General features: G+C 29.0%; 1 protein-coding gene across 1 annotated transcript; it reads left to right on the top strand.

Moving 5' to 3' along the window:
* The first annotated feature begins 8,550 nt into the window (after nucleotides 1–8,550).
* LOC148569492 (uncharacterized) lies at nucleotides 8,551–15,075 on the top strand. Its single transcript, XM_088485085.1, has 4 exons — nucleotides 8,551–8,733; nucleotides 14,204–14,301; nucleotides 14,380–14,489; nucleotides 14,630–15,075. Exons 1-4 carry the CDS (start codon nucleotides 8,551–8,553, stop codon nucleotides 15,073–15,075), a joined length of 837 nt encoding a protein of 278 aa, XP_088341211.1.
* Nucleotides 15,076–16,805: the final 1,730 nt, after the last annotated feature.

The raw sequence follows: 16,805 nt of genomic DNA, 5'->3' as shown, positions 1-16,805 counted from the left end.
TAATCAATTAAATAGATAAATAAAATTTTTGAATAAGAATAATTTTTTAGAACATGCATTAAATCATTAAATATACTATAGAATTACGCAAGTATTTCCCAAGTTTATAGTTCTATGAGAATAATTAAATATGATTGAATGAGTTAATTATCTAGAGTTTTTTTTTTTTTTTGGTGACTAATTATCTAGAGTTTAATTCAAACACCGTACTATAAATTCATAAAAATATGCAATATATATATATATATATTTCACGTGTTAAATGTGTCGATAATTAAGCTTATTATGCGATAATACATCACAAAAATGGTTCTTGTTTTTTTAGTCTGATCCAAAACTTTTTATCACCTAATTTGGGAAAAGTATGGAAGTACTTACTTTCGTTTTTGGTAATGAGTTTTTCTTTTTATTTTTGGTATTTGAATTTTCCTTTAGTTTTAATACTACAAAAATTTTCCAAGCCCAATTATGAAAAATACATTGAAGCCCAATTACTAAAGCATTTCACTTAGCAGTGCAGATTAAGTAGATGTTGATAATTCCACCCGTTACAGAAAAAATTTTGACCCAATGATACCAACCCAGCCCAGAATAATTTTTTTTCCTTAGAACAGCCTAATGTAATATATGTCTAAGGGGTCGGGCAGCAGAGGGGGTAGGGTCGGGCACTAAGGGGTCGGGTCATGGGGGTGTTTCATGTTCTGGTTGTCTGGCCGGGTCAGTTCTCTGGCCCATGGTCATGACAAAAAAAAAAAAAAAAGAATGTTCAATAGATAGGGTAAAAAATAAAAATGTTACTACACCTTCTACTATATTTGTGTCTATTAGTAGTTTAATTCATCAGCATATTCCAAAACATTATATGGTAGAAAGAAATCTAAGAAGGTTTTACTTTTTAAACACTAAAGTGGCGCATTCTAATAATTAAAATTATGTTTAATTATTTTGTTCGTCTGTATTATTTTACTAAATTTTTAATTAAATTTTTATATTTTTTTAATTGAATTTTTATATTATTTTTAATTTTATAACTACTTTTGTTTACGTCAAAAATATTAAAATTAATAGAATATTTTTTTTAAATACATGTAGTAAAAAAATTAATTTAATTTTTAATTATAAATATTTAATTTGTAAAAAAATATTCAATTAATTCTAATATTTTTTATATTAAAAAATATCTAATTATAAAATTAAAAAAAATATAAAAACTTAATTGTAAAATTGGTAAAATTATAACTATCAACAAAATAATTAAACCTTAAAATGATATAGTATGACGATATTTGTTGAGATATCAAGCATATGGAGATAAAGTTTTAAATCAGTGAAAAATAAATTAAGTAAAAAATATGTAAAATATAAACCTTATAAACGCGCACGTACCTTGATATTTTAGATTAAGATATATGTGATATTTTATCCACTGTTATCGTTGTTCTCTTTGATAAGTTTGAAAAATTTTAAATTAAATTGACGATGATCATACATTATTAAAATAATTAATTATAAATTATTAATTTAATCTTTCAATTAATATTTGTTAATTAATAATTTTGTTATGTGTAAATTTTAACTTGGGCCGAAAAATAGCAAGCCCAATGAAAAGTGAATTTTTAGTCTTGTGCAAATATATTTAAATTTATTGGCTGAATTATTGTTATGATAGCTGGGCCAAAATTCATTGTGCAAGCCCAAATCTGATACTTGGTGAATGACCAACTAGCTTGGTCCGAATTGAAATTGAAAGAAAAGGGCCACAAGCTATCAGAAGAAGGTAGATGAAGCTAGGCTCAAGCATGAAGCCATTGTAATGATGGCAGTAAGAAAAAGAAAATCTACAGTATGGTGTGGCTGAGATCTTTGCCACTAAAGACAAGGTGTGGTGAAAAAGTCTCAAGCCTTTCATAACCAAAAATGGAAGAAATTCATTTCGGCCAGAGGAAGAAGATCCATTGGAAGCATGACTCATCTCTACTTTTGCTCAACCACTACAAGAGGTAGCTACTATAACTACGTGGAGGATGAGGCAGAAGATAAGAGCAGGAAGAGCTATCAAGCAATCAAGGACTCATCAAGAGCTAGGTATCCTTTTTGGGGAGCAAGTCAAGATGGAAGGCCCGGATTGATGGATCTTGGTAAGAAGGGATGACACAGAGGTAATTGCATGTTAGTTTTAGCATTCGGTTTCCTCTCTCCTCTCTTTGGCCGAACTGATTTTTGCATGAAGAAGAAGAAATTGGCTTGGTTCAACAGTTTCAACCTTGGAGGCTTCTCCTTCTATAAATAAGGGAAAACAACCAGGGATTGAAGTAAGGAGTTAAGAGTGCAAAGCACAGAGTTCTCATAGCTACCCAAACTAACAAAAGTTCTTCTCCTTCAATGTTTTTCATGTTGTATTTTTCTGTTTAGTTTTGTCTGTCTTAAGTCTCATGGAAAAAGACAAACAGTGAGGTTTGAATGAAAAAGCCATAGAGGAGAAAAAGGCAGAGTATACAAAATTAAAAGAAAAGGCCATAAATGTCCTTAAAGATCATTTGTACATCTGTGTTGTGTTTCATGATTCTGTGGGAATTCCCTTACAAGTTGGGTTAGCATTTAGCAGTTGAAAGCTTGGTAGGTGACCAAGTCAAGTTCAGGATTGAGGATAGATTCTGGACTTGTCCCGGATAGGAAGGGTAGTTCCTAGGGAGAATTAGTGTCTGTAATCTGTTTGATTATAGTGAAATTCCATCATTGTTGTGATGAAGATTGGATGTAGGCTGCACTGCACTTAACAGCTGAATCAAGATACTTCTAGGTGTGATTCTCTCTCTCTCTTCTACTCAATTTCTGGTTCTGTTCGTAGGAGACAAAAATAAAAAATATCTCCTCATTGATTACGAGACAAAAAGAAAATATCTCTTGACTATTGATGAGACAAAAAACAGAAATATCTTTTAAAGCATTTTAAAAGGCAGCAAGTGTTATACAATAAAAAAGGGGCTAAAATTCGACCCCTTCTCTTAGCCACCGATAAACTATCACTCTTAATTCATTAGTTACAACAAATAATTTATAAATAAATATATAAGTATATAGAATCAGATCAGATAGGGGGCCCTTTTGTTATTAACCGCCATTGCCGACTATGTGTTTATGATGTTCCAACCAAAGTCACTCTCAAGTCTCAACAGAGATAGGGAAAAAAAAATAGCAATTTTATTATACAATAATGAGTCAAAATAGAAACAAAACTACAATATATCATACTTAGTCCCAAAATATATAACTATTCTACTAGCTAGGGCTCACAAAATACACAAGTAGCTAGTTCAGTTACACTTTAGACATAAAATAAAATTGAATTGAATAATGTTGGTATATTTTGGATAGGGGTGTTATTCTGTAATTTTTTCATAAATTGAACTGAAATTAAATTGCACTAAATTTTAAATGGTTTAAAAACGGTATTAATCCACTTGCTTATATAGCAAATTGGTTTTAAAACAATTTGTAATATAATGCATGAATTTGAACAACTTCGAAAAATAAAGTCAATTTTAATTTTAAAGATTAGTTTAAATTAGTTTATATGAAGACAAATTTTTAAGATATAAAAAATTGATTTTAGTCGATTTATATATAAATAATTGATTTAAATTTAGCGGATGATTAATTTCTATCCGTTCTCAATCAATTCAGGTATTTAACTTTATCTGCGGATCATAAAAAAATACAATATTCAATAATAAAATTCTGAAATTATAATTTAATATTTATATATCACTAAACAAATTTAGCTTTTATATAAACAAAAATATTAAAGTGGTTAAAACTCTTTTAATATCCCTATTCTTGAATTAGTCTTGCTCATCTCTCATCACATCCAATCCATTTATGCAACTTTATTTGGGAAACTCTAAGCACATAACAATTTGCTTTAGGTAACTTAAACAAACATCATGAATCCACCAAAACATTATATTAGAGCATAAAATACCTAATTCATGGATTCTTAAACAAGGGAATTAAGAAAGGGAGTTTCTAGTGAACATTTCTCACCAAGATATCTATCCATGGTGAGTGGTGAGAGATATCTAGGTGTGTATGCTAGTGTTCCTAATCAATTGAAAGACCATATGTTTTTATCTGGTTAAGACGTTTGTTAATTGGTGGAATACTTTTTCATATATTGGAAGTTCCACTAACAACAATGCAACTACTCTTTGGACGACAAGCATGGCAACTATGGATAGATAAACAGTTAATCACACTTAAACTCGATTTACTAAAGTTTTCACTTTTAAAAATACTTTATTAATGTTAGTATTTTAAAAAATAAAAATAAAAATAACTTTTAATAAATATAAACTATAAAAATTATAAAAAATATTAGACAATTAATATTTTTTTAAATTAAGTCTAACTAAGTCAAATTTATGTGTATTTTTGTTTTTTTTTTTCTTCTCTATTATTATCATCATTATTTTCTTCCTTTGTTCTATTTTTTTTCTCTCTCTCATAAAAAGAATAAGAATAAAAAGAGAAAAAATACACAACAAAGAAGAGGAAGTAAGAATAACAAAAAGAAGAAGAATAAGAAAGAAGAAGCAGAAGAAAAAAAAAACCTGCAACATTAGTTTTAGCACATCATTTACGTAAACATAACATCAAAATTTTAGTAAATGATACAAAAAAAATCTTTAAAAAACTATAAATATAAATATAGAACTTTGAGAAATTTCAATTATTAAGAAATTCCTATATCATGGTTAAATTTTTTTTGTGTTAATTTGTTTTCTAACAGTTTTTAATTGGTTAAGAACTTTTATATGTTATGGTTAAGAAATTTTTGTGCCACGGTTAAAAAGTTTTGGTGATATTTTTCTCATAAATTTTGCACAATTCAAAATTCTCTCTCCTCTCTTCTTTATCATTTTCTTCTTTTTTTTCTTCATTTTCTCCTTCTTATTTTACCATCTTAACAAGAACTTCTATCATAGTTAAAAAATTTCAATGTCAAAATTAAGAAACTTTTTGTATTAGTTAAAAAATTTTGGTGTTATTTTTCTAATAAATTCTGTACAAATTCAAAACTCTCTCTTATTCTTTTTGTTTTATCTTCTTATAATTCTTCTATTGTTTCGTCCCTTAACAAAAATAAAAACAAAAGAAAAAGAAAAAAATATTGCAATAACATCAAAAGAAAGAAGAAGAGAAAAATAAAATAAAAAATACAGCAACAACAAAAGCAATATAAGAATGACAATGAGGGACATACAGAAAGAAGAAGGAGGAACGCGAAGAAAAATAAATACATAATTTATGCGCACATTATGTTAGTGATTTTTGGTGAGTTTGAACCACTTAATTGATAAAAATACTTATTTATCTAACTGAACCAAAAAATTATATTATTTAGTAAAATTTCTTTTAATATTTAAAATGTGTGTAATAGACTTAAATGTAATAAATAAAAGGTTTAAATGTAAAAAAATTATTAAAATTATTAAGTGTTTGAATCTTTAACTTTTTAAAATTAGAGCAACTTTAATAGAGTATTATTTTTTATAGTTTTAAAAACTAAATTGATTTATAATTGAAATTTACATTATTAAAATTGATAGATGAAATAAAATTGGTCTTATCCTAGAGAAACAACATCACTTTAATGAAAAATCAATAAAATTCTATTACTTGTATAATTATCTTGATGAAATAATTAAAAATAATATAAAATTTAATTGAATTGAAATCAACATTAGAGTGAAAATTTTTATTTTTAGTTTTAAATTACTGTTTATGGCATATAATCACATAAATGTTAATGTGTCATTTGATAAATTCAAAATAAAATAAAATTTAAAACTAGCATTAGAGATGCTATTAGAAATACAAATTAAACACGATTTTTTTTTTAATTTATGGAATATAAAATGAGACAAATATTTCTTAAAAAGAAAAACCGGGTCTTAATTAAAACAAAAAAAAAAGGGTGATGTTTGATCCAAACATTGGAGAAGAACAAGGGAAAGAATATCGAAAATGAGGTAACTGATTAAAAATTAATCCAAGAGCACTAGCTAGCTAAATTTTCAAACAATCAATTTTTATGAACACGTTAGGTTTTTTTTTTTTTATAAATAATTTTGTCAGTATTATGAATATTAACAAATAGGAATAGTAATTTTTCATATATATATATATATATATATATGAGTTTTAAGAGAAATTAATATTTTGATGTTATAAAAAATATTATATCTCAAACTATTATATACAAACACATGAATACTTCTATATATAAGGTGTTTCTACACCAAAATGTTTTTTTAGACTCAGTGTGTAGATAATTCATATATCTATTTTTTTTATTTGAAAAAATAGTAGCAATAAAAGCTTTAGTAAAATTCAAATACATACTATATTAATCATTCTTTTTCTTGTCTATCTAAGTGGTTATTATTTGGTAGTGTGGTTTATTTATGTCATCGGCGATTCGTGCTCCACTAGTGTGGGAGCATTTCTTTAATTTCCGATTAAAGTTGGTTTAATTTATATATTCAATGTGGTGTTTATGCTGTAAATTCCAATCTATGTATTAATAGTATAGTTAGTTGTAGATGCAAATTAATTAAACAAGAAATGAAAACGACATTGTTTATCTTGAAGATTTTCCAGTGTATAATTTGGGAGGAATCTATTCATAGGAAAAGAAATAAAGATGTTGTCCAAATCATTGGTTGGATTAAAATTTAATTTTTCTTCTATGCAAAATGAAGATATAGATTTTCTTCATGTCCCTAATATAAGTTTTGGAAGAGAAGATAGAAAAAGTTCTTGATCTTTCTCATTTACAAAGTCAAGTAATTAAGAATTATAATGCAAACCCAAAAGATAATTATTGTTAGGGTATCTACAAAACTTTCAACCATTAGACGATTTTGGAGAAAATTAAGAAAAAATAAAATAATTAAAAAGATATCACATTCAATTTAAAATATTAAAGTGTTAATGAATCTTTTATTTTATAAGTTCTTCGGTTTTTTTTTGTTCTGTGTACACTCTTTACATTTGTAACATTAATAATTACGTGAATTTTATATATTAATTTTGATTAATTGCTGTGGTAATCAGTATTGTTTGACTAATTAGTAGAGAAATTAGGACTCACCAGTCAGCACTAAATCATAATTGAAAGTGCTCTTATCTAGCTTTTTTTTCTATCATCAGTTCAAGCTAAGATTAAATCAACTCTAATTAGTTGGTAATGTGATTTCTTTATCTCAACAACCAGCATGATTAGACCTGTGGACCGTTCTATGTATTCAAAGTGATAGTTAGTGGCTTGGAGCCTTGTTACGGAACTTAATCGAAATCCATATATATTATTATTATGTAATTCATTATGGTTCTGCTAATTAAAGTAATTAATCAATTAATGACTTTTGCACAGTTTGTTGCACATACAGACACAGTTACACACACAAAAACCAGCTTGCATGAGGAGCATGATTCATGAGACAGTAAAAGTGGTGTCGAATCTGTGAACTATTTTGCTGATTTACACACCAAAATCACCATACTACTAAATCAAATTTCAGTATCCATTCCATTTTTTCTTCTGATTGAGTTATGTATATTCTTAGTTTTAAGAGTTTTAGAAGTTTTTACGGTATTCTCTAATCCGGTAGGACAATAACTAATTCATCGCGGATCATAATTTCATTTAAGGGTTTGTCATTGGTCAATGAATTGTTGCACAAATCAAAATTCGAACTCTCAACACTCGCTTAAATGGATTAGTAAACTAATCACTAGACCAACCCAACTTAATTTTATAAAATTTTTTTTATGTTAAATGTTGACTATTGCAATATTAGTTGTGCATACTGATTTCTAAGACCTTTTCTTCTTAATAAACTTTTTAAAATGAATTGGCATTAAGTATATAACAATTGTCAATATATATATATATATATATAAACTAAATAACAAAATAACCATAATTTGAAGTCTTTGCTGTAAAACTTCAATATATTAGAATAGAGCTAGAGAACTGCCACCAAGAAAAAGACACAGAACAGAAGAAAATAGAGACTACTTTGATTTCTTTTCTTTCTCTCTCTTAAAAGCTGAGGATTCTTTAACGGTTGACCAGCAAATTCAGCGCCAATTTCTAGTCATAGAGAAAGAACAAACGAAAACAAAGAGGATACAATTTAATTTGTATTTGACTTTCTACATTATCAAAATTAAAAGAAAATAGTTTACAATTTAATTAATTAACTTCATTCTTAGCAATTACAAATACACTGTAAATAAAATGTAAGGGTAAAATAAAATAAAAATTTATTTACAGTTATTTTCATATGAAATTAATAATTAAAAATTATTAAAAAATTAATTAAATTATTTAATATTTTTAATTATTAATTTCACATGAAAATGATGGTAACTCAAACTTCAAATCATTAAAAAAAAAACATTAAATAAAATTGAAATTTCAAATAGTAATTTAAGTATTATGGTACGATGAATTCAGCGCTGTCCATGTAAGCTTTGACCATGGCGGCCATGGTTGGCAACAAGCTCGGTTCGAAGTTCAAGCTTATGGAAGCTTCTGTTGCAGCCACAAGCGGCACAAGTGAGAGCTTGAGGTGTTCCTTCAGCTCCGCTAGCCATGAACTCTCTGCAACCGTCGACGGCGTGGCCTCCGATGCGCTCTGCTTGGTTCTTCTCACACTCTCCGTATCTCACATACGTTCTTACGTCTCTTGAATAATCATTGCTTTCTTCGTTCCTTGATGAATCACTGCTCCTCAGATTGTACCTCCTCATGATGATTATGATTATCGATTCAAATTCCTGCATCAAAATAATAATAATAATCAGAAATCGGTAACTGGAGAGAGAGAGAGAGAGAGAGAGAGAGAGAGAGAGAGAGAGAGAGAGAGAGAGAGAGAGAGTACCGTATTTGCTGCTGTGTGAAGATCCCTAACCCTAGAACTATGGTATATAAATATACTTAAGAGAGAGAGTATAAGATTAAACATAATAATAATTATTATTAAATTTAAGTACAGATTATGTATATCTGGTTTTATATAAAATAGTAAGGGAATAAATTTTAAATTGATTAATAAAAAATAGTTAATTATATATGAAAACTATTATTCCTGATATGAACTGGTTCAGTTTGAAATTTGTGCAAGTGCTACAAGGGAACAACTCAATCATTTTTGTCACACTACTTTGTACTAATGCAATCTTTTATTTCAGGCTTAAAAACTACACTCTTCTTTTCCTATAATTAATTAATTAAAATATTTGGTAAACCCACGTGTTTGGTATCAATAATAGGGGTAGCATATCTTAAGCAGTTTCTTTTGTATGGAAATTAGTGTTTAGTTTTAATTTAATGACATTATAAAATAATGTTTTATATTTTTGTTCAATTATATTTATTTTTTTATGATTATTTATGCAGTTAATATAAAAGATAATTATTTTTTGTAGAGATAATTTTACGTAATTAAATATACGTATAAAACTGTTTTATATTGATAGATAAAATATCAAAATTAAATTTATAAAAATTATCCACTATATAAAATAAATATAATATATATTAATAATATATGTACAAACATTTTTGGTAACCAATACCAATCAAATCGGCCCAAATCTAGCAAAGATTACTGATATAATGTGCAATTGCTATATTTTTTAATTTCTTTCTCCATCTTTTCCTTATGGTGTTATTGGAAATTTATTATTCTTCTTTTTTAATTTGTTTATTTTTTTTATTCTTCTTAAATGGATAAAATAAGAAAAATTAGAAAAGGGTATAATAAAAAAGAAAAGATCAAGAAGAAAAAGAAAAAGATGATAAAGAAGAAAAAAAAGAAACATATAATTTTTTGTTAAAAAGTCTAAAAACTTAACTTATTGATATATCACATAAATTTTTACACATAAAACAGAAATAAAAATAAAGAAACTAAATTCTAGTACTTCATACTAAATAATTAGATTGACGAAGAAAATGATTATTCAGACCTCCTCTTAAAGAATTCGAAAATGAATAAAATTTAGCGGCGACTCATATACACCAATGTTCATAAAAAACAAAATTCTTAAATTAGAAATACTAGGGGCATTAAAATTTATTATCTTTTGCCATTATTTAGTTATCAACTCAATTTTTTTAGTTTAGTAATCTAATAATATATTTTATCTCATATTTTTAAACATTAATGACTAACTAATGGCCAAAAACAATAAATTCTAATGATCCGTTAGCATTTCTTTTCTTAAATCAATATATAAAAAATTCTATATTAATCATCATTTTGTGTTGTGCACTAAAATTTTTGTGCTCTATAATTTTACTACACATCTTAGAAATTACTTTTACCGTTACTTTTTTGTTTTTTGTCTTTTTCTATACTAATGATGTGTTTTCTATCTAATAATTTCATGTTGAAATTCTGATGATTCTTGATACTTTAAATACATTTTATTAATTGATGAGTCACATATATTGGATTTATAGTCCTTCAAAAAATTTTGTACTCAATAGATTTGTTAAAAATGTATAAGAAAAAATATATTATTGAAAAAGAAGTATACATACGTAAACATATGACTTGATTAAATTTAGTTTAAAAAAAAAGTGTTTGACTGCCTAACATTTTTAAAATAAATAATTACGCTTTGGTGTCTTTTTTATTGACATAAATTTACCATTATTTGTAAATATAATTTACTTTAAATGAAATTTGAATATATAATTTGATATGGATATTTTAATATTTTTTTATTAATAACTCCGTTTCAATAGGTTAATTATAATTAACTATGGATATCAAATTAAACTCTACATTAGTTCTTAACCACTTTTTTGTATGCAATTACTATCTCACGCCACACGTTATTTGTCCACGTTTTAATAATTAACTACGTTTTGGAAGGTTTTAAAACAACACCACTACTTATAATAATCTACTCACATGTTGAGTATTGTAGAAGTCATTTCCAATGGAAGATAAACCAATTATTATTGATTAAGGTTAATATATGATTGATTAGAATGATAAGTATTCATTTTCTTTAAGTAGTTGGTAGAGTTTTAGGTTAGGGCGGGTGAGTTATGTATATAGAATAATTTATAGGGTAAAATGCTCAATACTCAAATATGATTTTAGCTTTTCTACTAAAAGTGGGTTATAGATAAATTATGTTTGGACACTTGCATCTAAAAATGTTTAAATATCGAAAAGCGTTTTTAACTTTAACTACATAAATAAATAAAATGTTTCACTTCTGTTACCAAAGTTTGTAATCAATTGCCAAAGAGTTATAATTCAAATAGTATAATCTCTCCATATTCATTTAAAAAGTTACGTGTTCGAGTCTCTCTATCTTTAGTAAAAAAAGAAAAAAATTGCAATCAACTATCAATTTAAATAGCTAGCATGAAGTCGTTTATCAAATGTAAAGTCGAATATGTTTGTGTCGTAATATATATCACTTCTTCGAATAAATTTAAATAGATAGAAAGAGATACAAACAGTTATTATCGAAAATATTTAGTAACAAAAATAATTAGTCAAAAATAGTTAGGATTTATTCTATTTAACATTAATTAATTCTAACAACAATTAATAAATGTTAAATAAGATAAATTTTGACTATTTTTTGGTATTCCTAACATTATCAAACAGTTATTATAAGATAATGTTTCAGAGAAAAAAAAATCAGCCAAAATAATATAAACTTGTTTTATTTAACATTTATTAATTGTCACTACAAATAATAATATTAAATAGACAAGTTTAGATTATTTTTTCTATAGCATTACTGATTATTATATTCTTAACATATCCCTTCAAACAAAAGTTTCATAAAAATTGATACCATGTTATAATATTATTTAAAAAAAAAATTTAAGCTAATAAAAAATATATAAATAAATAATTATATCTGTAATAATAAATGCATAAATACACAAAAAACATAAACAAAAAGACATAAAATTTTTAATATATTTGATAATAAGACACAATAGTTTAATCCAAATATCTATTTTATCTCCAAACTGTAATTACTAATTAGAAATATGAAAGTTCTTTTCCCAATTATGTATGGATGGATATACATGTTATGTACATATGTAGTTACACTTATATGCAAACAGAGGAATAATCATTTTGAAATTGTCGTATAGGTTTGGCTAAGCTTAATTATATTATGCTTCTGGTAAAGCAAAATTATATTTTCGCCCCCTCAATACTCAAGATGAGTAAGTTCAATTTATCAGTCTTTATTGATTTTATTTTATATATATAACTTTTAAAATGTCTTTAATAACACGTTATTTTTAATTTTAGCTATGCTAGTTAATGTTAAATAAAACTAAATATAATTAACATTCCAATGTAACAAATAGGAAAAAGTAATATGATGAATAACAATATGCAATTGAGAGTATTTTATGCATACTTGGTTTGAAATTATTTACAATAAAGAATTAACTAAAAGTTAAATTATTTAAAATTTTATGTTTGAAGTTACTAAAGAATTAATTTGAACATACACTTTAATCAAAAGAATTATGAAAGGCCTGATTCAAAATAAAAAATTTAAAAAGATATTAACGTTATAAGCACAATATTCTTTATAATATTAACACATTTAGTGTTTTTAATAAAAATAGTTAATATCAATTTAAATATAAGAAAAAATATAAAAAATTTATTAATCAGTTAAAATTTCACAATTTATTATGGATGTTTATGTGAAAGTATTTATATATAAATAAAGTAATGAATTAGTCTTGACACAAAATTAAAGCATTCACTTTCTATGTCCTCATCACTACTAGATGTGATTTGATTGTAACTACCACTCAACCTAGATAATTTACTCTTCGGCTAGATTCAGTTTACACTAGTTAAAATCAATCAAGTCTAATAACAATTTGATTGAACCAACATGTATAATTCTATTCACCTAGTGAGTGCTAAATCTTATCCAAATGCATTCAAATAATAATTTAATCACATATGTCTGTGTCACTTATTTCATGTTTCAACCTTGATAATCAAACCAAAAAGATTCCCCAAAATACATGAGAAAAGCCTTTATAAGTGAGCGTTTGATTTGGTAAAATTAAAACTCTCTAATTTTCACCTAAATAATGATTAATTATACTTATTGACAAATAACAATATATATAATTTGATTATAATATCCTCATCATCACACATATCATGGCCCATTATAATCTTACTTAGCAAATAACAATAATTGTATATACAGGATTAATTTGTGGGGTGCATTGATTCGATGCAATATCAATTGTCTGTTTATAGTGATTAACCTAATATGTAAGCATCATTATATTGGCAATCTTTGCCAAAGCTGTACCACAAATTCAACATGATTTTTGTTTGCATATAGATGTAATTATATATGTAGGATCCATCCACATGTTTGAGAAATTAAGAGCTTTTTCTTGTTTTGATTTTCTAATTAAATTACTTGGAATAGCCCAACAATTTGTCAATTTGAATTTTAATTTATACCTTGTTTTTGAAATTTTTAAATTATTGTAACATTGATGAAGCACTAGTGGGGCTATTTTCACCCACCCAAACATTGATCTTAATTTTGGCTTGGGCCCGCACTTAATTGAAGTTTATTGAGAGTTCGGAAAAAGTAACTACTCAAAAAGATAACCATTTTAAAATGTTAAAATTAACTGTTTAGACTTCTGACCAAAAAAATAAGAAAAGTTTAAAACTTAATTTGCGTTAAATCAACTTGGATAAATCAGAGTGGTCAATTCACTCATTCGTTTAAACAAGTGTCAAAGATTCGAATTGCGTCTTATACATATAGCAACTCGATTTCATTACACACAACTACACAAGACCTTAATCTAATGATTATTTCTAGGATTGGATTGGGATTGTTCAATCTACTCTCCTAATTAGAAAAAATAATTCCCTTACCCTTTAGACTATATTCGAAAAAATACTACAGAATATTTTGCCTCTATCATTTCAAATTGAAACACTTATTAATTATCCGAAAAAAAATGGGTTAGAGTACCAACTTCCTTTGTGCTTTTTGTTTGGTGCACAGAGCACATGGGAGGGAGGAGAAGCAAGAGGTGTGGGAAGAACTGAGTTATGTTGCGAATTTGTGTCAGGTTCCGTTCTATTTTTTAGGGGACTTTAATGAAATTCTGCAAATAGAGGAGCGAAAAGGGGTGACTAGCTTGCCGGCGTCGTCGGATGAGTTTAAGAGGTGGGTGCATGATATGCAGCTGATGAATTTACCTCTTAATGATTGACAATACACATGGTTTCGGGGTCGGTCATGTAGTCGGATTGATAGGGTTCTGGTCAATGTTGAGTGGGCTGAGAAGTTCCCGGACATTAGGCTAAAAGGTGGTCCGCGGGGGTCGTCTGATCACTGCCCGTTGATTGTGGAAGGTACAAGATTAAAAAGGACCCTAGACCGTTCAGAAGCCTAGATTCCTGGTTTACGCATGAGGGTTTTCTAAGTATGCTGAAAACTGAATGGAGAAGCTTGGGAGATGCTCAGTTCATGTGAAAACTGAAGGCTTTAACAGGACCTCTGCGGCAATGGCACAAAAATATCTTTAGGGACACGGATAAGAGACTAGTGACGTTTGAGGTGGAAATCACAAGGCTGGACAATTTAGTGAGTCATGAGATATATGATGGTACAACGGAGGCTAGAAGAAAAATGCTAGTGAACTTCTGTGAAAAATGGTACATCAGGAAGGAAATCCACTGGAAGCAGATGTCTTGGTCTCAGCATGCAGCCGACATGGACAAGAATACCAGATACTTCCATACCATTGCCTCAGCCAGAAGAAGGTCTAATAGGATTGAGGCTCTGATGGTACATGGACGACTTGTGCGAAATCAGGCAAGGATTAAAGGGGCCATTAGGGGGTTTTACAAGGAGTTATATCACCAGGAATATGCTCCGAGGATTGGTGTCAGGGATGGGTTGGTGAAACAGATTAGTAGAGATCAGATGAGGCTGTAGCTTTGGAGGTCTTGCCATCAGAAGAGGAAATTAGGGAGGCAGTGTGGGACTGTGGATCGTTCAAGGCCCCAGAGAGTGGGTATAATATGAACTTCATAAAGAATTGCTGGGAAGACATTGGTCCGGAATTCATTGCAGCTGTACTAGAATTTTTCCGAAATGCTCAGTTACCTACGGATGCGAATGTAACTTGGGTGACATTAGCCCCAAAGTTTGAAGGTACAAAGGAGGTGAAGGACTTTAGGCCGATTAGTATGGTGGGATGTTTGTATAAAGTGATTTCAAAGGTGTTGGTGATGAAGATGAGGTCCGTGATGCCGGGGTTGGTAGGAGAGACTCAGACTGCGTTTGTAAATGGTAGGAAAATTCATGATGGAGCACTCATAGCCTGTGAGACAGTTCATTGGCTGAAGGCGCGAAAGAAGATAGCGGCTATCATCAAGCTGGATTTTCAAAAAGCTTCTGATAGACTAAGATGGAGTTTTGTTGATATTGTGCTACAGAAGATGGGTTTCGGCCAAAGGTGGAGGAATTGGGTAAAGGAGTGTGTTACCACGGCTACTATGTCAGTACTGGTAAACGGGACACCGTCAAAAACGTTCAAAATGGAAAGGGGACTAAGACAAGGAGACCCCCTATCTCCACCTCTATTTGTACTTGTTGTTGATGTTTTGCATAGGATGCTGGGGGAAGCCGTCAGGAACGGACGCATAGCGCCGTTACTGGTAGGGGGAGATCATATGGAACTGTCGCACCTACAATTCGCAGATGACACAATTTTATTCTGCCCGCCAGAGACGGAAACAATTGTAAACTATAAGAGGTTGTTGCGATGTTTTGAGCTGATGTCTGGGCTGAGCATTAATTTTGATAAGTCGAATCTGATCCCGGCGAACTGTGAGCAAGGATGGATTGATCATGCGTATGGTCTACTGGGGTGCCAAAAGACAGAGTTGCCTGTTCAATACCTTAGGGTTTCTTTAGGAGCTTATCCACAGTTGGTAAAGACTTGGAAACCAATCATAGATAAGGTAGAACAGAAGCTCAGTTTATGGAAAGTGAAGGTTTTGAATAAAGCAGGTAAGCTTGTCCTCATCAAATCGGTACTAAATAGCTTGTCCATTTATTACCTAAGTTTGTATAAGATGCCACGAGCGGTGGCGAACAAGCTGATTGCTTTACAAAGGAACTTTATGTGGTGCAAAGAGGACGGAACCTATGGCATACCGTTGGTCAAGTGGGAGTTGGTCCAGGCTCCGAAAAAGGCTGGGGGCTTGGGGTGGGAGATATACTGCTTAGAAATACAGCACTATTGTTTAAGTGGTGGTGGCCGTTTTCAAAGGAAGAATGTCCGCTGTGGAAAAAGATTGTCTGTTCTTGCAACAAGTTGACCCCTAATGTAATGCTAGCAACTCAGTCTTTACCGGTCAAAGGGGGCCTCGGAAGGACATATGCCAGCTGAATATCAAAGAGCAAAGGGTGAAAGAGAAAATGGTGAGTGGTTTGGCGATGGAAGTCGGCAATGGCAGGAAAACCTGATTTTGGGAAGATAATTGGGTTCAGGGTGGTCCTCTGAAAGTGAATTTTCCAAGACTCTTCTCTATTTCAAGCCAACAAGGATCTGTAATTGGGGACTATGGGTTTTGGGAAGGGTTAGAGTGGATATAGAATTTTCAATGGAGGAGGGAGTTGTTCCAATGGGAGCTAGAACTTGTCCATCAACTTCATGA

This window comes from Arachis ipaensis, chromosome B4, assembly GCF_059453495.1.
Source record: "Arachis ipaensis isolate K30076 ecotype BB chromosome B4, ASM5945349v1, whole genome shotgun sequence".
Taxonomy (NCBI): domain Eukaryota; kingdom Viridiplantae; phylum Streptophyta; class Magnoliopsida; order Fabales; family Fabaceae; genus Arachis; species Arachis ipaensis.
This window is presented reverse-complemented; position numbering and strand designations above follow the sequence as displayed.